The sequence below is a fragment of the Lycorma delicatula genome, chromosome 8 (assembly GCF_047948215.1).
Source record: "Lycorma delicatula isolate Av1 chromosome 8, ASM4794821v1, whole genome shotgun sequence".
Taxonomy (NCBI): Eukaryota; Metazoa; Arthropoda; class Insecta; order Hemiptera; family Fulgoridae; genus Lycorma; species Lycorma delicatula.
Genome location: NC_134462.1, coordinates 89,365,435 through 89,388,328, shown reverse-complemented (window position 1 = coordinate 89,388,328; position 22,894 = coordinate 89,365,435). Strand labels below are relative to the sequence as shown.

The window sequence follows — 22,894 nt, the reverse complement described above, 5'->3', positions numbered from 1 at the left end:
CGCGTGGCATTACCAAGTCACGATCAAGATCGCCACCGGTGGAAGGAAGCCATGCCCCAGGTCGCAAGGGTTAACATACTCCGGCGGCGCGGCCACCCCCACCAGCGGAAGCCTCAAAGCGAATCACGAATACCAATATTGGTTGGCGCCTACTTCCAATCAATCCAACGCCTAAGCCGGAACCCTAACTACACGGGATCCTACCACGATCGAGTACCTCGATTAAACTCCCTCTGCAGACCTACACATCGCAAGGGCGCGAAGAAAACCAGCCACTATAGACCACTCCTCGCGGATCATCTAGTTATACGGAGATCCAGAAAGGAATGTATTCTCTCAAGTTCCCTAACAGCTCGTGAACTGGCTTGTATCGGGGACAGACGTAGAGGACGTGGCCCACTGTATTATCAGTTCTACAACCCGGGCATTGACTCGATTCCACCAAACGAAACCTAGCCAAACTTGCCCGAAAGGCACCATGCCCGGAAAGAAACTGTATGATATACCGATTGGGGGAGACCCATCCAATGGTACCTAAATCAGACACTATAGGAAATATACCATGAGTGTACCCCTGTGGGGGATTCGTCCCACCTGATCTGCCAAGACGCAAGGCCCTGGTCTTCAATCTCCTGCTTTCGTTCTGACGTCGATAGGTTATTTACCTTGGAATTTAGCGTTCCTTACGCTCATTAGCCAAGATTGCTGTTGGTTTGACTCCAGTTATAACACAGACTGCTTCACGCAAGACTGTTCTATAACAGCCTCTTAACAACCAGCAAGAGGAGTCGCTGGGTCCGCAGCAAAATGTCCGCGCAATACCTAAAAGCCATATGGTAAGCCCAGACAGGCGTAGCATACAGCATAATAGCTTCGCTGACATCTTTTTAAAGGATATGCATGGTACGGTAATTCAACCCCCAATCGGATTGAATGACTACGAATTCCACAAAAAGCGTCAGCGGCCTTTTTTGCTAAATACTGTAGATGTTCCTTGAACCGAAAATTCTCATCAAGGATAACACCCAGATATATTTGGGTCGTAACGTACCGAATGGGGAGCCCAGCCATCCGGACCCGGATTCGTCGGATAGCAGCCAATCGGCCCTTAAGCAACATCACTGTGGTATTCTCTGGGCAGAAAATCATCTTATGTTGGAGAATCCACAGTCGAAGTGTCTCACAAGTACAAGCAGCTCTGAACTCTACTTCGTTACGCGAGTCCCCTTCAATCAGTAGCAGCGCGACGTCAGCATACGTGATGACACAACAGCCACATGGTAACCTTAAACGCAATATCGAATCGAATTCTATGATCCAAAGAGGGGCACTCAGAAGACTGCCCTGAGGGCATCTTTAGTTAAGGCCTTACGAACCTCCGAGCCGCCGTCACGCAGGGAAACTATCCGATTGCTGAAATAACTTGAGAGCACTTCTAGTTCATTTCGTGTACACTTACGCTTCTGCATCTGAAACGGCAGAGGGCCACCATAAGTTCTTAAATCCCCCGGATATGTCCAGAAAAATCTCCAATACATATTTACATGGACTAGAGGAAGCTATATACATCACCTTTAGTATGGCATCCTTAGTGCTCTTGCCCGGTCGGAAACCATACTGGTTGTCCATTAGCAAACGATCAGTGGCCGATCTAACATTAATACGCAAAAATAGGACCTTCTCAAAAACCTTGCCAAGAAAAGAGCGTTAGTGGACGGTAAGAAGAACTAACAGTAGGGGATCTTTGTCACCACCTTTGAACACCAAGTTTCCACGCTTCCTTCCAACACGCAGGAAAGTGGCCGGCGAAGAGTAACCAAGGAGGATCAAGGATTACTGAAAGCGCTCGGACAAGGAGTTCCACTGTGATACACTCATATCCGGGGGCCTTGTGCCGTGCCATACTATAGATCAACTGGCGCACTTCCATCTCTGTGATCCCAGAAGATGGTAAGTCGGTCTCGAAAATCGTGACTTCCCGCCTGACACGCCGGTGGTACGAAACCTCCCCATCATAGTGTCATCCGGGAGCAAATCATTCAACAAAATATTAAGGACACGGTCCTTATCAATTACCAAACCCTCGCGGGTTGTCAAGGCTGACAAGAGGATATCTTTACTGCGCTTATGTCCAAGGGCTCTATAAACAACGCCCTGAACGATGGAGCGCTAGGTGTTACGCTTGGAGGACCTAATGCTATGAAAGTACCGAGCCCTCGCTCTGCGGTAATCTGCAGTTAGGGCCGCACGCCGATCGGGATCACCCTCTCGTTCCACTGTCACTTCTTTTTTTGGGGTTCTTCGTGTGTCTATTAGAAACATCTGTAGTACAGTTACGAAGAACCCAAAAAAGAAGTGATAGTGGAAGACCCGATGAGAGTCGACTACTATCACTCCTCCTCTTGGCCATCATCCGACAGAGTCACAGACGGATTACTGACAATAAGCAACCTCCATTAGGACATCGTGTTAGTGATAAACACGTGGTTCATAACAGACATTGATTACATCAGTAGGATGACAGGAGTAGGAAAATAAGCAAATAAATAACTCGGATTACCATATTAAACATTTATTGTCCTTGACATTTAGTCTGTTATTTTCCATGTCTTGATAATCTATATAATTAATTACAGTTAATATAATATTTTAAGTTACATAATATTTTTTTACAATATATTCATAATTATTTATAACTATTAAATAAAATATTTACAATATATACATTTATTTTTCAATTAATTATCTGTATCTATTTCAAATGGAACACAAACGTGATGAAATATGTCATCCTTTTTAGTTGTTGTAATATTTGGTAATGGAAAAACTTGTCCTTTGTAATATGTAATATGTCCTTTGTTTCTGTATTGTGGTAATCTGGCTTCATGTGATGTATTAAGTGTAGTTAAGTGCTTATTCTAACAAAATATTTAAATTTCATGGTACCTGTTTCGTCTTCTGCATATAGCTGTCCTAATATAATACCCGGATATGTTTTTCTGTCTTGTATTACAGTTCCAGCTGAATTAAAATGTGTCCCTACTATATTATCTACTAACATTTCTGTATTATGTTTAATAACCTGATATTTTTTGCATACCCCTTGTGTACCCGGTATTAATAAATCCCATTTATTTATTTCAGTTGGTAAATAACGGTAACTGTGGTTTAAAGCGGGAAAGTGTATTGCTTTTTTTATATTCTTTTCTTTATTCTATTTCTTCTTTTGTTATTACATCTAGGTCTTTCGAGAATAATTTATTTTCGGTTAAATGTACAGAACTAGCCGTCCAGATTCAAATGCGCTTCATCACTCATCATTATTAGGTCGTTTGCAATTTCCGTAAGAATGGCGTTCATTATGTCATAAAATTCTTTGCGTTGCACAAAATCTCTTTCAGTTAGCTGCTGAACGATTATTATATTGTACGGGTGAAATTTGAGATCACCGTATAAGATGCGATGAAGCGAACGACGCGACATATCCAGCGCTACAGCCTATCGCCTAGCGGATCGTTTCGGATAGAAAGAACTGCCCTTCTCACTCTGTCTACGTTTTCCGGAGTTCGGACTGAAAGAGGAAGGGCAGGTGGTATTTTGTTCAGTACTAAACGCCTCAACTCATCGGAGTATGGTGTTTCACCATACTTTACCTAGACGTTCAACATTACAATTACGACGGAAAAGACATATATATATATATATATATATATATACATTTAACCCCCTGAAATTTTTCGAAATGAAATATATCTAAACACCTTCTCAGTTACGCAATCATGGGTAAAAATTTTATTACGATTGATCGAGTAGTTTTTTGTTTATCCCGAACAAACAAAAACCCTGTTCCTCTTTATATAATAAAATAGATACCGATCTCCGTGGCGCGAGTGGTAGCGTCTTAGACTTTCACGCGGAAGATCGGGATTCGAATCCCGGTCAGGCATGGCATTTTTCATACGCTACAAATTTTTATTCGGCTAAATGATCACAGCAGTCGATTTCCGCACATCTCATTAAAAAAAAACAAAAAACAGTATAGATATAGATGATAACTCTCAAAGAAAAAGGCAAATCTGACTTTGGCCTATTGTATATGCGTTATAGCTATAATAAAATCTGTTCCTGTTTAAAAAGTACAAGGACTCTTAAGCAAACTAGTTAAAGTAAGGAAATGGGAGTAACAAAGCTCTTGATCTTGAAGTATTATGATGATGGAGGGACTAGTCACAGACTGGAGCTAACTTACCTCAGTCGACTGTTAAAAAAAAAAAATGAGTGGTCATCAAATTACATTAAATACTTGGAAAAAATAGATGAGAATTTTGTGGTTCAAAGTCTTACAGAGACAAAACCCCAATCTTTGTAGTAAAGATAGCCAACTCTCTACTTGAAATTCCAAAATGAAAATGTTCAGCAATTTCACAACCAAATGAAGGCAATGGTGAATATATTTTTTTCTATTAAGAGAGCATTTTTCATGATGAATAAGGTAAATGGGAACAAACCATAATAAAAATGTACATTTTTTGCCATTTGTGAAATGCTATATGCAGAAAAAAATTGGTTTTTCATAACAACACTCCAGTATTTTTTGGCCAGCACAGTATTTTTAGCCAAACATAGCATCCCAGGGCAAGCTCCATACTCATAAGATCTAGCTTTGTGCAATAGATTTACTTATTTCCCAAAGATGAAATTGGTTCTCAAGGATCATCATTTCAAAGATGTAGAAGAGATAAAACAAGATACTATGGAATAATTATACATAATTTAAAAAACAGAAGTCCAAAGATATGGAAACTTTTCAGAAATTGTAGGGAGACTAAAGTCACACGGTGGATTAATAAGAAGTCAATTTAGGAGATTATTGCCCCTAGATTTGGGAACCAAAATCTTTTTTATAAAACTCAATATTTTTTTTTACTGGACCGCACAGTATTCAGTAACAAATTAACTACTGACTACTGCTTTTCATTATAAAACAAAATATCATAGCTTCTCTACGAAGAAGAAACTTGGCTTATTTATTACAGAAAAAAGATGTTTACTACAAATTAAAAGATTAATTTAAACATTAAGTCACTGTACATCTAATTAAATTCGGTGATAATCTCGAATTCAGATAACAATTTCTGTGAGGGTTAATTTAAAATAAATTTGAATTCTATTAGTTAGTGGTCCCCCTCTATGAATCATGAGACCTTGCCGATGGTGAGAGGGCTTGTTGAGTGCTTAGTGATACAGAGTAGCTGGCCCGAAGGTGTAACAATATCATAGTGGTATCTGTTAAGAGCCTGACTAAGAAATAATTCCTGAAAAAGGGCAGCAGCTCTTTCAGTAGCTATTAAGGGCATAGGTCAGGAAGACTTATAACAGTCATATAACATCACTCGATCTTCTGAGTACTGAGTAGCTGAAAGCAATGAAAAACTATTCCATTAGTTGTTTTTTTTCCAAGAAAACGTAGCTCTCTGCATTTTCATGTAAAAAAGATGGACGCCTTCCATTGTAAAATATTCCAGAGGTAAACTAGTACCCTGTTCAGATTTCCAGGTGGGGACTGCTAAGGAAGAGGTCACCAGAAAATTAAAAAATAACATTCTATGAGTAAAAGCACAGAATGTTAGAAGTCTAAGAAAGATTGATAGGTTGTAAAATATAAAGAGGGAAATGGGACGTTAAATGTAGATGTATTAGGAATTAGTAAGGTTTGGTTAGAAGAGCAAAACAACATTTAGTCAGGTAATTTTAGAATAATTAACTCAGCATCAAATAAATGACACACAGGAGTAGGTTTTGTAATGAACAAGATAGGGAAGAGAGTAAAGTATTTCAAAAAGCACAGTGATAGTATTATAGTAATCTGGATAAAATTAAAACCTAAGCTGACGATTGTTAACGGTCTATATGCCTAAAAGTGCCAATGATGATGATGAGGGAGAGTGTGTAATGAAGAAATTGACAAAGCTATTAAATACATAAAAGGGGATGAAAATTTAATCATAGTTGGAGATTGGAATGCAAGCATCAAAAAAGGCAAGGAAGGAAATATTGTGGATGCATATGGACTGGGCAAAAGAAATGAAAGAAGGGACCGACTTACTGAGTTCTGCACAATGAATAATTTAGTTCTTGCCAACACCCAATTTAAAAATCATAATAGAAGAATGTAGACATGGAAAAAGCTGAGCGATACTGCAAGGTATCAGATAAATTACATCTAGATTTATTGCTAGATATTATGTTGACAGCCTGACTAAGGAATGATTCCTGAAAGAGAGCAGCAGCTCTTTCAGTAGCTGTTAACAGCATAGGTTAGGAAGACTTAAACGGCCACATCAACATCACTCAATCTTCTGAGTACTGTGCAACTGGAAGCATGTATTGTAATTTTAGCATGTTATGTTTCACCCCTCTTGCCATCAGGTGCTGAAGCCTAGCAGTGGCTAGGGTGCCTACAGCAAACTATGGTCATCAGAGCATCATTACTCTACATCACTAGCTGTTCCCTCCAGCACAGTATGTAGCATCTTAAACCAGTCTACACTCATACCTGACCCAAGGCGGTCGTTTCCGGATGGACTCTCTCAATTCTTGTTCGGATGAACATTATTTTAAGTTTTATTTAGCTTATGTTTGCTAAGTTATATGTTGCAAAATTATTTTAAACCGCCAAGACGGCATACAATTAAACAATCCTTCAGTAATCAACAAGGTGTTGTCTTCATTTATCACCTATGAACACATACAGTCCACCCTCGCTCTAAAATCTACCACAACACTGTTGTACACGGGCATCCTATCGACATCGTAACATAGCTGAGAGTAAAAAAAATTTAATGAAATAATGAATGGCATGGATGAAGTCCTATGCAGGAACTACCACATGAAAATAAACAAGAACAAAACAAAAGAAATGAAAGGTAGGAGAAATAAAGTAGATGAACCAATGAATACAAAAATACAACAAGAAAATACTATGGAGGTAGGTAAAAGAATTTTGTTATTTGAGAAGTAGAACAACTAAAGATGGACAAAGCAGGAGCGATATAAAATGCCTAATAGCACAGGTGAAACAAGCTTACAGTCAGAAATATAATTTGCTTACATCAAAAATTAATTTAAACATCAGAAAAACATTTTTGAAAGTATATGTTTGGAGCATAGCTTTATATTTTAGTGAAACTTGGACAATACCTGGTACCTAAGAAGAAAAGATAACAAGTTTTTGAAATGCGGTGTTATAGGAGAATGTTAAAAATCAGATGGATGGATAGTGACAAATGAAGAGTTGTTACAGCAAATTGATGAAGAAAGAAGAATTTGCAAAAATATAGCTAAAAGAAGAGACAGACTTACAGGCTACATCTTAAGGCATCCTGGAATAGTTGCTTTGATATTGGAAGTACAGGTAGATGGGAAAAATTGTGCAGGCAGGCAACGTTTGGAATATGTAAGATAAATTGTTAGGGATGTAGGATGTAGGGGGTATTTCAAAATGAAATGACTGGCACTAGATAGAGAATCTTCGAGAGCTGCATCAAACCAGTCCAATGACTGAAGACAAAAAAAATCTCAGTGATTTAATTTGGTTATTGGGATTTGGTTAACACTGATTTGGAACTAGTTCAATTTCATCTGGAAATGGTACTTACTGAATTGATGAGTTGTAAGGTATTATCTAAAAATAAAAATTTATAAATAAAAAAATATACTATTGAGAATATTTATTGATGAAGGATATTTTGGTGTAAATATAATACTTAAAACATCTCTCATTTGGTTTTTACTCCACAATAATTCACTGAACATCTTGAAACATCCTTAAAAACACAGAATTATGGCAGATGACACTTATTACTTCAAAAACAACAATAACAAACAAAACAAGGGGAGATTGAAGGGCTTTTGACTCCCTCAAATACTAACAAGCTCCACCTGAAATGACTGACCTCTTAATCCATTCCATTATTCAGGTGCAACTCAACCACTCCTCCCCACCTATCCAGCATTTATACATCATCTTCAATGTCTTTTCTCTATTTCAACCAACAGAAATAACTTTAGAAATAAATACAAACATAAATTGAAATGAAGGACACTAATGTCATCTTGTTCTTCTAACAGATTATATTATTTACACAACTCATCTCAATTCATTGATTTTCATCTCAAAGCCACAAACCGCTTTACTACAACTTTTTAACCGCATTAATTTTTCTCCTAAACAATGATTTCTAGCCACTCCATCTCCATTCAAAGGTAGCATGTTGATTTCTCATTAATGTAAAATTGAATCCTACTTACAGTAACTGTCTGGCATTTATTCATTCATTTTACCAATATTACTAAAAAATATGTAAAGTGTTAAAAATCTTAATCAAAAAGGAAACAATGCAGTTTGTACATTGTCTCTACCTAAAAGCAGAAAACAAGTTCTTTAGGGGGTTTATCATGACCACCCCCACCTCCTCCGCCTCATCACCCCCCCCAAACTACCGAAATTTCTCTCAATAGTAGTTCTGACAAGGAGAAATAATATTAATTGTTATACATGCCTTTATATCAAATAAGTTTTGCTTAATGAATTAAGACATTTCTGAAACTCGCATATCCATTTTCAAGATGACAAGAATCTCATGCCATACTACTAAGGAAAGTCAGATGTAAAGAAGTTTCCTGTTGCCTTCTTCACTCAACCAAATGTACTGTTGCAAACCGACATCCCAAGCCTACCAAAACGCAGGAGATGATCAGCTTTAAAAGTGAGATTTTCACTCTGTTCATCAGAGTGGCTGGTTGTACAATGAACATTAATATTCTGACAAATGCTTATTGCATCACAGGTGCTTATAGATTACAACTATAAGAAAAACTGGGATAGATAATATAAGGTAAAAAATGAATGAACCACTTTTGTTAAGAAACAATGCAATATGTAAATCACCTCTACTAAACGACTGAAAAGAGTTCTTTTGGTTTTTATACTGACCCCAATTGTGGGGATTATTCCTAAGCGTAGTTCTCACAAGGAGAAATAATGTTGTGTTATAAAGTTAAATACACATTAGACAAACACACATCTACAATGGCAGTTATACAGTGGGGATGTGTCAAGGGCAAGTGTTTATATATGTATGCATTATGCAGTCTGTATACAGAATGAAGAGTACGATAATTATCGTATAATCTAACATACACAGACAAGATAAAATGTTTACAAGATACAGTTTTGCAAACAAATATTTAAAATGAATCATAATTTTTATTGAAGAAAGATTTTAAATGTGTACTTGCTTAATATTAAAATTGGTAACAAGACATGTCTGTTTTACACACATTTAAAATGCATTTATATGTTTTTAATAGCATTATTAATATTATGAAAGAAGAAAACGTATGTCATTTTGGGCTTCAAGTTGTTAATCTTTGAAGTCAAATCTGTGATGGGAAGGGGGTGCATCTGACACTTAAAATAAAATTACTAACACGATTTTTAACCTCGGTAATAAATAAAATTAATTTTATGAAATAAACAGTTGAAAAGGATTAAGAGAAAAATCTTAAATCGGTGTTTACATAATACGTAAACACTTTATATGACATCACATAAAGAATTTTTATATTTGAAAATAAGATTTACCAGGAAATCTGTCTCATGTCCAGTACCTGCACAATAAGCCTATGACTGAAATGCCTATTGGGTAAGACAGAACTCCTAATCTATTCCCAAATACAAATATCTTAATTTTAAATCGGGGTAAAAACCAAATAATGACCCCCCTGGATCATCTGTTCAGGAGAGACACTAAACAGACAAGACACTTATTTATTATATTAACTTTTAGATATGCATATGTACATATGTATAAATAAAACTACACATTTAAAAAATGTTTATTTATTTTTTATCTATTAATTTAATTAACAAAGATGAAGCCATTCAAAGCAGATTTTAATCATATTTATTTTGAAAAACATAATAAAAAAAATACTAACATAAGACATCTGTTAAATCATAAAAAAGAAGTAAAATGAACATTATGATTAGTTTTATAATTTTAATAAAAATTATTTTAACAGATTTTAAATAAATATTATGTAGTAGGCTCTCAATAATCTTACACATATCGAGCAGCCCTGGTGTCAGATTACTGAAATTACCCAAATTTCAATAAAATAACCAATAGAAAACGTATTTTCCATATGCATTTATTAATTTGAGTAACTGATGTAATTTGATTAAGAAAATAATAATAACATAATTAAACACCTACTTAACAATAGTTTTTTGGGTTTTTTTTTTGCTTTAATGGATAGTTTGAAATTATTTTCTAGCCAACGTTTTAATGTTAAAATATTGGCAGCTGCCACTTCATTTTCTTCAGCCCACTTGATACACACGTTAAACGTACTCAAAGCACTTTTGTGACCTGCGGTACTAATCAATCGATGGCGAAGTTTCACAGTGTCGCTGTCATTATTGTCTTCATTGTGATCTAGTATGTCTTCAATTATCTCCCAGTCAATCATCAATAGATAATTTTCATCTACAATTCCAGTCAACCATTCATTTATGTTATCTTGTCAGTTCTTCTGAGTCGTCCTGACTATACAGTTGGGATAGCAATTCCCTAATGTTGTTTATTTAAGTATCAGGACTGAAATCACTACTTTCGGTATCAGTATTTGTTCATTTTCCACTGGGACTTCCCCCCAGTTTTTTGTAAAAATGTGATAGCGGATGAGTCGGCCACAAATTTTTCCAAGAGCACACTATTGTTTTGGCAGGAATCTTTTCCCATGCTTGTGTGAGATCAAACACAATGTCTTTATGATTTATTTCTATTAAACAATTAAATAGGTGTATTTTCCAATTTACTCATTACACTACAGACTACACTTTTTTTGTAATTTATTTTAACCATCAGGATTACAGTTTGATCCATCGGCTGAATGATAGCCGTAACATTTGGCGGAAGAAATAAGATACAGATTAACCCATCTTTATTAAGTCTTCCTCATCTGGGTGCCCTGTACAGTTGTCTAAAAGTAACAAAACTTTTCTGGTAACTGTTTTTAAGGAATTTTTTTTACTGATGACACAAACTGCTCATTAAACTACTCAAAAAATACTTCCATTGTCCACACCCAACTTTGATTTTTGTATTTAACAGGAATTCTTATGTTTTTAAAAGCCCTAAGAATTTTGGACTTGCCTATAACATACGATTCAAGTTTACGGGTACCAATCGCATTTGAACAAGGCATAAATGTAATTCTGTTTTTCAAAATTTTGTGACCTGGAGCACTCTTTTCAACTAAATGGACAAATGTTTTTTCAGTAGCAGCCTCCAAAATAATCCATCTCATCAGTATTATAAACCTGGTCATGACCAAGATCCAACTCTTGGACTGTCTTTATAAATTTTTCTTTATAGACTTGACAGCAGTAAAATTACAAGAAAGTTTCTCATCTGTGGTGGTTAGTAAACGGATTCCACAGCACTTCTTAAATTTGTCGAACCACCCGTCACTTGCACAGAATTCTTCTTACTTCATCATTTCTTTATAGAAAAACTTAGCGTTTTCTTTGATGATTTCACCCGAAAGAGAAGTAAAATAACCAGAAAGAGCGTTTCTGGATAAATCAAGGAAAAGCACATCATCTTCCATTAGCAAGAATGTGCCAAATTTTTATGTTTTCCGATCACTTTTACCATTGACATTATCTTTTACAATTTTTTCTATTTTTACCCAATCAGCAGTTAAGATGAAAAGTGTCAGAATACTGTAAGTGTTGTACTAAAGAATGTCGGATTATTGAAAGCCAACTGTATATACAATAAGCAATAATAAGTAAAATATCTAGTTATCCTAATATTTTTATTATGATACGATATTTTGCTGCTTACAAAAAAATGCCCAACGAGCAGGATTCAAATCCAGGGCTACTTACAGATGAAACACAGAGATGCTACCAGTTTGCCAAACAGTAAAACAACTTTGATTTGATTTTAAAACAAAAATACTCTTTTTTTTAAACAGGCAATGGAAAAAATTATCAAAGCTAAGCAGAGAATTAGTTTATTTGTTACTACTACATTATTTGTACATTCAAATGACAAGTTCAAACTTGAAGAAAAAAGAAGACTATAGTGAATTCTTAAAAGAAGAAATAAATGGGTAGATATAAAATAAACCATCTAGTGATAGTAAATTTAGTAATGTAAGAAACTACTCAAGATTAAAGCAGTTAAGAAATATAAACTTAAAATAAATTACAGAAATAGTTAAAGTTGTATAACATGAAAAAATATTTTAAGATGCATAATAGAAAAAAAATTGGGAAGTGTATCAAACTTAAGAAAAACTGCATAACATTAACCAACAAAACTGTTTTAACAGTAATACAAAGTAACAAATAATTTTAATAAAGAAAAAAAAAATGATAACAAAATACTAATACCAAATATGTGGTACTGTTTAATAGCTGTGGGTGGTATATATTTAAGAAAATACAATTATTTAAAACTATTTATTGTATTATTTTCCGTGTATAATGCATTTAAGAATGTGAATGTAAGAAAAAGATGTTAACCTACATAAAACAAGTATTGTAAAGCAGTTTACTTCATGACATCATACATGAAAATATTCTTATGACATCACATACTGTTTTATAAATGACGTCAGCAAAACATGTTTCTTACCAGTACCTTTATTTACATTTATATTTGTACCTAAACTGCACATGAGCTTTAACAACATTTATGTTATAAACTATTTTAAACTATGAAAGTAACAATCTTAAAATAATTTATTCCACTTATTTTAATTATAAACTGAATATAAACAGTGCAAACACTAAATATGAATACCATATATGACTATCCAAATTAACTTAAAAACACCTGTAACTTGTATCACATGAATGAAGAAACCTGATTTAATAAAAAAATATTAAATAAAATAAATTTTTGTTAAATATATTATTTTACCCATCATTAAATTTAATTAAATTATAAATAAAAAAAATCATAAAATTTTGTTTTCTCAAGTTCATAATTCAACATATATATATAGAAAAATAACATTGATAAAATCCCATTTCACCCTTTTTTCACTGAAGACATTATAGGAATAACAATAACAATAATATTATTCATAATAATAATTAACACAAACCCAATTTTAACAATAGACCCAGAAAAGTTTACACCAGCTAATACTCTTAGAACTATATATATATATATATATATATATATTTTTTTTTATTTGACATAAAATTTTCATAATTTTATATTTCTGATAGGATTATTATAATGATTTGAGTGTTATTTTCTGCTATGATGATAAAAGTAGTTTTGAGAATGGAGGTACTTTGTAATATATTAACTACAAATGTTAGGGTGATAAGAAGGGCAGAAAATAACACTCAAATCAACTTATTTGGTATACATTTTCCAGCCAGAAAGCAGTAAGTTGCTGTACACTGGAATCATGGAAGTGTAATGACAAAACCTCCTTAATTATTTGTATTTTTATTTCATTATTTTATAGAAACGGATATTACAATAAGTGGAATAGTTTATAAAAGGTGTTGAAATGTTCTCTTCCAACATAAATACAACACCATACATGTTTCAATCTGTTTTCAAACACTTTAACCAGCTTATGTACTGGAATGTCTCATACGTATGCTGTTATTACAGAGTTTAGTTCATCAAGCATGCATAATCTGTTGCAATACATTGCTCATTCTGCTGTCCCCTGGCATGAAATACTTATTATTACTAAAAACACCTATATAATTTTCTGAAGAAGTAGCATTTCATTTCGAACTGGCTACAATAATTATAATTAAGACAAATGACACACTTTTTTATTAAGATTTTACTATTAAAGATTAAACGTGCACTAATTTTTCCTGATTCAGACCCGATTCAATTATCAAGGAATCAATTATGATAAAAGCAGTTTATAATTTTTCTGTTATAGATTTTTCATTTTATTCCTGTTATGAAATTTTTAATACTAACAATACAAATGATTAATGAATGAATTTCTAGTAAACCAACAATGCATTCCATAAAAAAAAGGTTTTATGTTAATATAAGTTATATTTACATTAGAGTATGAGTTTGTATTAGCTTGGGAATAAACAAATTCATAAGAAGAAAATGTTTAGAATATATTATTCTATTATTAATAAAAATCAAATTAAATTTTTAACAAAAGTAAAAATTAAAATTTCAATGTTAAAATTAATTAACGTTCAACATAGTAACAAATTTAATTTAATTAGTTAGTTAAACTAACTAACCCTTGGTATCAAACTTAATGTCTGATCATATAAAATTAAAGGGATGCAATTACACACAAAAAAGTAAACATAATATTTTTTTATAAACATAGTTAATTTATTCTTTTTCAAGTTATTTCTTTTTCAAGGAATAAGATTAAATTGTGTTATACAATTAATGAGCAGAAATTGCTGCAGGAACAGTATCTAAAGAAAATTTAAATTTTATTTAATTAGATTATTCATTCTATTTATAGTCAATACATGTCAAAATATTTATTAATAAATATTTAATGTTTAATTACTAAATAAAATGTTTACTGTTTAATAATAAATATTTAATGTTTATTAATAAATATTGCTTTTTAAAGACAACAGCAGCTGTTCCTGTACTGACTTATTAAAATTTATGCAAAATCTGCATTTATGCATAACATCTAACACGTCAAATCTGCATCAAAGCACAACTCTTAGCTAGTTAAAAGGTATTTATAACAAAAAGTGTGATAATATAATTTCCTAATTTTTTTACTCTTAAACTCAAAATTTTAAAGGTTTTAAACATGAATCTCTTTGGTTTTTAATTTTAAAATCTGAAAACAAAGTTGTAATACTTTCCTGTCATTGGTTATTTATTCTTAAATAGTAGAGAAATAATTGTACATGAAAAAAAAACCTAAGATTTATTTTTGGGGTGGAGATAATTTATGATGAAGTTTTATAGTAAAATAATCATTATATGTTTATATAAACCAAAAAAAATTTTAAAAATTCAAAAAAATTTTTATTTTTCCCACTTCCCCACCTGCAAAAACACCTTCCAAGAAAATCTTTATATGCCGGCTTGAAGCATAAAGCCACTGATACATCAGAAAACTAACTGTGACAATAATTTGCAAAGAAAATAATCGCTAGCCATTTTTACTCAAAAAACTATAAATTTTATTTGCATACTCCAATTAAATAAAATACCATATATTAGATTACCCTTCATTCTAAACATTATTTGGATGAATGTAATTTTTCTCTTTATTTACATTATTTTTCACTTCCTGATTATATAGCAAGAAACACACCCAAAATCCTACATTTTTATCAAAAACTGTATTTAATAAATTTTACCATATATTCTTAAAAATATATAACCAAGGTAATTCAATAAAAAGAAAAAATTAAAATATTAATTCTATAAAAATTAAATAAAATTACAAATCATTATAAATATACTTCTTTTTAATCTTTTTTCACTACTTTTTCTAGAGATAGTCGGAAGTGATCTGATAGGATTTTTATATCCAAATGTATTTCCTGATGAAAACTTTCAGTGGGAATGAAATGCAAAATCTTTCCAGCATGTGAATGCTGGAAATCATGCTTCAAATCATGCCTGATTTGAATCCCATCATAACCTTCAACGTACATACAGATGTTCTTAACAATTAAGATCTGGAAATCATGTTTCCTGTAATATGGAAAATATAATTTCAATTAAAAATTAATTTAAAGAAAATTATTTTGTTTTAATCTGAAATATACCCTATTTTTATATAGGATGTTAAGTCTGGAAAATATTTTAAAGTAATTTAATAACCTACAATACATTTATTTTATAGAGAAAACCTTTTTGTAAAATATAGAAAAATATTCCTCTTCAGTTTAATTTAACAGTTTCAATTACAGACATACAATAATAAAACAACTAGTAAATTATTTATGTATAATTAATTTATTTACTATAAATTATTTATGGGCGATAGCTCTCTCTCAGGCAAAATAATTTTTTTTTTCAGTTCACTAACAAATAGTATTATCCAGCTTAATACACTTATACAGTCCAGTTTTATACAAAATACATTCACTCTTTGATTTTTGAGTTTCATTATGCGACTTAATTTTAAGGATATTTTTCCATTTTCAAAAACCACCCTCACTCACATCTTTCTATTAAACCACAAAAATAATATCATGTAGATTAGATCTTCCAAAAGATTTACCGGCCTTATTTAACATTAAGTCAGCATATTTACATTAATGACAATAAAATTAAGTTTTTAAAAATAAAAAACCAGCTTAAACTAAGAAATAATTATATTTTTTTTATTTTGACTTTTAAAAGTGCTACATTAACACATAATCCCTATGCCTCAGGAAACATAAAAATATTCTGTATTTAACTTCTGTCTTCCGTATTTTCAGGGTTAGGGTATTTGAAACATTTCTTGGTTCATTTTGAATGATCCAATGTACTTTAACCATATTTTCATGATTCTTTCTTAAAACAATGAGCTAGATAACAGTGCATGTAAGTTAAGGTTAATACCATCTCAAGCAAAAACTAAGGGTAATCGAGCTAAACATTTTTCAACATTGTATTTCAGTAAGAAAACTTTTTAATTAAATCTGAAAAAATTATATCTACTGAATAAATTTAATACAAACCGCAACAGGAAAAAAGCATTAATGTAATGATTATGATTAATATTTGTAATTACTAAAAAGACAAAACAAATGTTCTTCATTATCTAACTGCTATTTTTCCTTGAATATTAAATTTAATTATAATAGATAAAATTGCACTTTTTCAGTAACTAGAAATTTACAAATAGTAGCAACAATTATTTGAATATGTTATTTTTCACTTTGAAGAAATTCACTGAAAAACATGAAATAAAAACAATTATATCAAGATAAAAAAAAATAGTAGCAGCATTCTAATAACAGAAAAACATTTCTTTTTTAAACATTAAATAGATTTTAAACGTTTAACTATCTCATCATATCAATATAATCTAAACATTAAAAATCTGATCATTGATCAGCCTTAATGAAGGCAAGTATGACATTATAAAAAAAAAGAAAAGTTTATAGCTGAGGTAACTGCTACAATTAAAACTAGGAGACAGAAATAGCATAAGAAAAATTTAGTTCTTTCAAGACACAAAATCTCAAAAAATGACTAAAATTACAAGAACTCTATAAATAACATTCAGCACCACCACTTTGTTGTTCAATGTTCAGAGTTAATAGGGGAAAACAGAAACCTATCCAATGGTGGAAAATTATGAAAATACAAACTTCAACATAAAGTAAATTTTAATAATTAATCTGCATTCACACTCGGCAGTAATAAGTCTACCAAGAACATACTTTATACTTTCTTTTTCTGTTTTGCCTACGAAACCACCGTATGGTATTACTTCGGAGGATTGGTTTGCTTGGCATTTCTCCCGTCACCACCCCATTCGATCGCCCTAAAACATAAGACCAAATGTCTATGTCACAAACGGCTAGGAGCCTCGAACAGTTTAGCGACCAGTATCCTAAATAGCTTACTTCAGAAGATTGTAAAGTCTCAGGTTGACCGTTCCTGAGACGTGTGGTTAATTGAAACCCAACCGCCAAACACCGGTATCCACGATCTATTATTCAAATCGGTATAAAAGTAACTAACTGCCTTTACTATAATTTGAACCTTAGAATTCTCAACCTCGAAATAATACTTATAATTATTTATCATAACCGATAACATTTCACTGAATTATATACTATACTAAAGAATGAACTTTTTAACACAAGAGATGTAACGAAAGTAACTCAAAAATTAAAATTGTATGATATGATTATGGAAAACCAACGAACTCATTGTAAGGTTAGGTCATAATACAATAGCTTTTGCAAAAACAGACTCCTTTTCAGAATTAAATTCAACATTCTTAAAACGTACAATTTTAAGGTTCAAAATTACCTCTTTCAGACGTGACGGATTACCAGGGCGCGTAATCAGGGCGATTCCATTACACACAACTGCCGTATCTTCCACATAAATACACTCGGGTAACGTTTCATCAGGCGGAAGTTCGATAACATCGAGCCCTATATCGCGCAAAAGACGTACATATGCTTCATGTTGTCTTTTAGCTTCTTCCAAATTAATTTCTCCTTGCGATCTAAATGAAAGCGGAACTCTACACACGATTCCGTGAGTATACCTCATTGACGCCATTTTTATAAATAAACGCCGACGAAGTTTAAGCACTTCAGTTTGACAAGTAAACCACTGCATCCAACAAAACAATAAAAAAATACCAGCTCTGAAGATTAAACGTTAAGGTTACTCAAACTGCTTATTATTATCACTATTAAAATTTCGGTGGCAAAATAAAACAAGACTAAAATTTGTCTAGACGTTGATTAGAATCATTCATATGTATAAGTACACTGATATTACATAACATTTCGACTTAAAACATTGCAATATATAGGCTTACCATATTTTTTGGGTCCAGTCCAGAACATATTTTTGAAATTACTTAAAAGTCTACATTAAACTTATATTAAGTTGTATTTTTCACTAGAATGATTTTTTTTCAGAAATGGTTTGTTTGTTTTAATTACATCATAAAATTCACAAGTAAGTTCAGAATTAATTTTAACATTTAGCAGGTGTTTAACAGTAGATACTGAAAGTCTACTCCATTCCGCAGACCAAATGTTCCCCATAATTGAAAAAACTCTCTCAACTGGAGCAGATGTCCTAGGCAAAGACATCGTGAACTCAGCTATTTTAGAAATATTGCAATATGAAATATCAGTCTTTGAAACACCTTAAAAATTGCTTTCCACTTCTCTTCAATAGTATCTGGTACTTTTCAGAACTTGAACCAACCCTTTGATCTTTAATTACCTGGTTCTACAATGTATGTTCATCAAATAGGTCATCAATATTTATGAAATCTTTTATAATTTCATTAATAATTTGTGCACTCCCTTCTAAATCAGATCAGGCAATTTTAGTTTGTAAATTTATCCACTGAAACTTAATATCAAAACTGGTTCTCCACAACTCTTAAGTACTGGATGCTAGAATTATAAAAATTGTCTACGCTTGAGAAGGATTTTTGTTCCTGAACAATCTTATTTTATTTTAAAGTCCATAGCAATTCTGTGGTAGAAGATGGTATAAACTTGTGGGTTTTTCTTTCCTGAAGTTAACAAATTAATTCAGAATATGGCTGAAATGCTTCTGTTGCTGCGATAAAATTAGCTAACAATTTCAGAACTACATTATTAAATAAATGTAAAGTACCATATAAAGATTTCAAAAATAGTTCACTTTCTAGATTTTCAAAAACTCAAATAATAATTTTGGGCATTTGTCACAAGATAAGAAGTGTAATTTTAGGCCATCAAAAATGAAAAGAATTCTTTCTACTGCAGGTAACAGACTAAGGAACCTTGTGCTGCTATGAGACTTTAAGTTTCATTACATCTGTATATATGTGAAATATTTATAAATTTTTATAACAGTAACTTATATGTCCAGGGGTAGAGAATCACATGCTGTTTGTACCAAATTGTGTACTGAATTGTGGGCTGAACAACCAACTCCTAAAATAGGTCTATCTAAATCACTTTTCTGAGCACATCTTCATTTTCTCTTCTTACCACCAAAATTATTGTTAGTGTTATCAGCAATATAATAAATCAACTTTTCTAGTTTGTATTTTTTCACACACTGCAAAGATACTGAGTCAAAATTTGAGCAGTTTCACCTGACACTTTATTGAAATTTAAAAGTTTAACTTGAATTATCTCCTCCTGACTGAAATATCTTACAACAATCAGAAAAAATTTTACTTCACTTTTGTGAGCTATCATTACCATTACATAATTAATGTTTTCCAAAGAACGCAAGACTATCAAATATAAATGGCAAAATAATTTTAACAGTAATTGCATAAGTTTTGGTTCTAGAAGATGAAAATTTTGGACCATATAACTTTTAAACCAGTTTAAATGTGGAGTTGGATGTTTTGAAACTGAGTTCATATCTAGCAGTATGGTAGGAAATTTTAGGACGTTAATTAAGGAGCATAACTAGTGATTTCTTGTGGTCTTTGACCTGAAAAATTGAATATAACAGTTTCCCAAAAAGTATCTGCAGTAGTTTTTAAGAAATCTGGGGTGAAAGCCAATAAATTGAGGTAAAAAACCCTGGTTTATTATATTTGTCATAAATAACTTTGTTAAATGAGTAATAAACATATAAAGATTTTAGAGAATTTAATTCTGAATTTTTGTTTAGAAACATTACTGTACTACATTTGTCAGCAAAGTAAACAAAAGTTTTTAATGTATTTTAATGTAAACAAAAGTAATTTATTTTTTGGATGTGAAAATTCCATTTTTCAGATCAAAAACCATTTAAAAAATCACTAATTCTGGTCCTTAGTTAACGTCCAAAAAATCTCAGTACGACCTCATTTCACAGGGGTAGATTAAATCAGAGCAAAATCTTTCACTAAGTATAACTTGCAAACAAAGCATTTTAGGACATATGTTTATATGAACTGTTTACATTATTTTCATGAGTAGAATATGTAGTATAACACATATTTATTGTATGTTGTATATATATGTATATAATAAATGCTATAATGAATTTTTTTTTTTTGTCTTCAGTCATTTGACTGGTTTGATGCAGCTCTCCAAGATTCCCTATCTAGTGCTAGTCGTTTCATTTCAGTATACCCTCTACATCCTACATCCCTAACAATTTGTTTTACATATTCCAAACGTGGCCTGCCTACACAATTCTTTCCTTCCACCTGTCCTTCCAATATTAAAGCAATTTAAAACACAATGTTTTCATATCTTTTTTTAATATTTTTATGTATTAGCAAATGAATGCTGTCGGTGGTGGGACTTACTAACATCCTAAAATTATGGTAATTTTTTCATATATTTTTTAAATATGTTAATGTTTTAACAAATGAGTGCTGTTGCTCGTGGTTGGACATGCTAACATGCCAAATTATGGGAATCATAAATATCATTCTTAAATATTTTTATGTATTAACAAATGTGTGCTGTCAGTGGTGGGACTTACTAACATCCCAAATTATGGGAATTGTTTCATATCATTTTTAAATATTTTTGTGTTTTAGCAAATGAATGCTGTTGGAAGTGGAAGGACTAAATCATGCTCAAATGTACATCCCAAATTATGGTAATTTTTTCATATCATTTTTAAATATTTTTATGTTTTAAAAAATTAATGCTGTCTGTGGTAGGACTTACTAACATCCAAAATTGTGGGAATCTTTTCTATATTTTAAAAATATATTAATGTTTTAACAAATGAGTGCTGTTGGTAGTGGGGGGACATACTAACATCCCAAATGCAAATTTTTTCATATCATATTTAAATATTTTTATGTTTTAACAAATGCATGCTGTTGGAAGTGGGAAGACTTACTACCATCCCAAATTATGGGAATTGTTTCATATCATTTTAAAATATTTTTGTGTTTTAGCAAATGAATGCTGTTGGTGGTGGGGGGACCTACTAACATCCTCAATTATGGGAATTCTGTCATATCATTTTTAAATGAATGCTGTCGGTGTTGGTACTTAGTAACATCCCAAATTATGGGAATTTTTTCATATCATTTTTAATATTTTTATTTATTAGCCAATGAATGCTGTCGGTGGTGGGATTTACTAACATCCCAAATTATAGGATATTTTTTCATATCATTTTTAAATATTTTTGTGTTTTAGCAAATGAATGCTGTTGGTGGTGAGGGGACCTACTAACATCCCATATTATGGAAATTTTTTATAACAATACAAAGTATTTTTATGTTTTAACAAATGAATGCTATCGGTGGTGAGACTTACTAACATCTTATATTATGGTAATTTTTTCATATCGTTTTTTAATATTTTTATGTATTAGCAAATGAATGCTGTCGGTATTGGGACTTACTACCATCCCTAATATGGGAATTTTTTCATATCATTTTAAAATTATTTTGTGTTTTAGCAAATGAATACTGTTGGAAGTGGGGGGACTTACTAACATCCCAAATTATGGGAATTTTTTCATATCATTTTTTATAATTTTTGTGTTTTAACAAATGAATGTTGTTGGTGGTAGGACTTACTACCATCCCAAATTATGGGAATTTTTTTAATAACAATATCAAATATTTTTCTTTTTTAACAAATGCTCTTGGTTGTGTGACTTACCAACATCCCAAATGATGGGAATCTTTTCATATCATTTTTAAATATTTTAACAAATGAATGCTGTTGGTGGTGGGACTTACTAACATCCCAAATTACGGAAATATTGTCAATAATTTTAAAATATTTTTATACAAATGAATTCTGTTGGAAGTGTAGGACTTACTACCATGCCTTATATGGAAATTTTTTCATATCATTTTTAATATTTTTATGTATTAGCAAATGAATGCTGTCGGTGGTGGGATTTACTAACATCCCAAATTATAGGAATTTTTTCATATCATTTTTAAATATTTTTGTGTTTTAGCAAATGAATGCTGTTGGTGGTGAGGGGACCTACTAACATCCCATATTATGGAAATTTTTCATAACAATATAAAGTATTTTTATGTTTTAACAAATGAATGCTATCGGTGGTGGGACATACTAACATCTTATATTATGGTAATTTTTTCATATCATTTTTAAATATTTTTATATTTTAACAAATGAATGCTGTTGGTGGTGGGACTTACTAACATCCCAAATTACGGAAATTTTGTCAAAAATTTT

At 31.7% G+C, this 22,894-nt stretch overlaps 1 protein-coding gene across 2 annotated transcripts in view; it reads right to left on the bottom strand.

Annotated features, from left to right (window-relative positions):
• The window catches only part of LOC142328760 (N(G),N(G)-dimethylarginine dimethylaminohydrolase 1), a 78,456-nt gene extending 60,145 nt beyond the window's left edge, over nt 1-18,311 (bottom strand). For both annotated transcript variants that reach the window (XM_075372781.1, XM_075372780.1), the window contains exon 1: nt 18,054-18,311. In XM_075372781.1, the coding sequence (XP_075228896.1) occupies nt 18,054-18,311 (258 nt within the window). The remainder of the gene's footprint in view (nt 1-18,053) is intronic.
• Nucleotides 18,312-22,894: the final 4,583 nt, after the last annotated feature.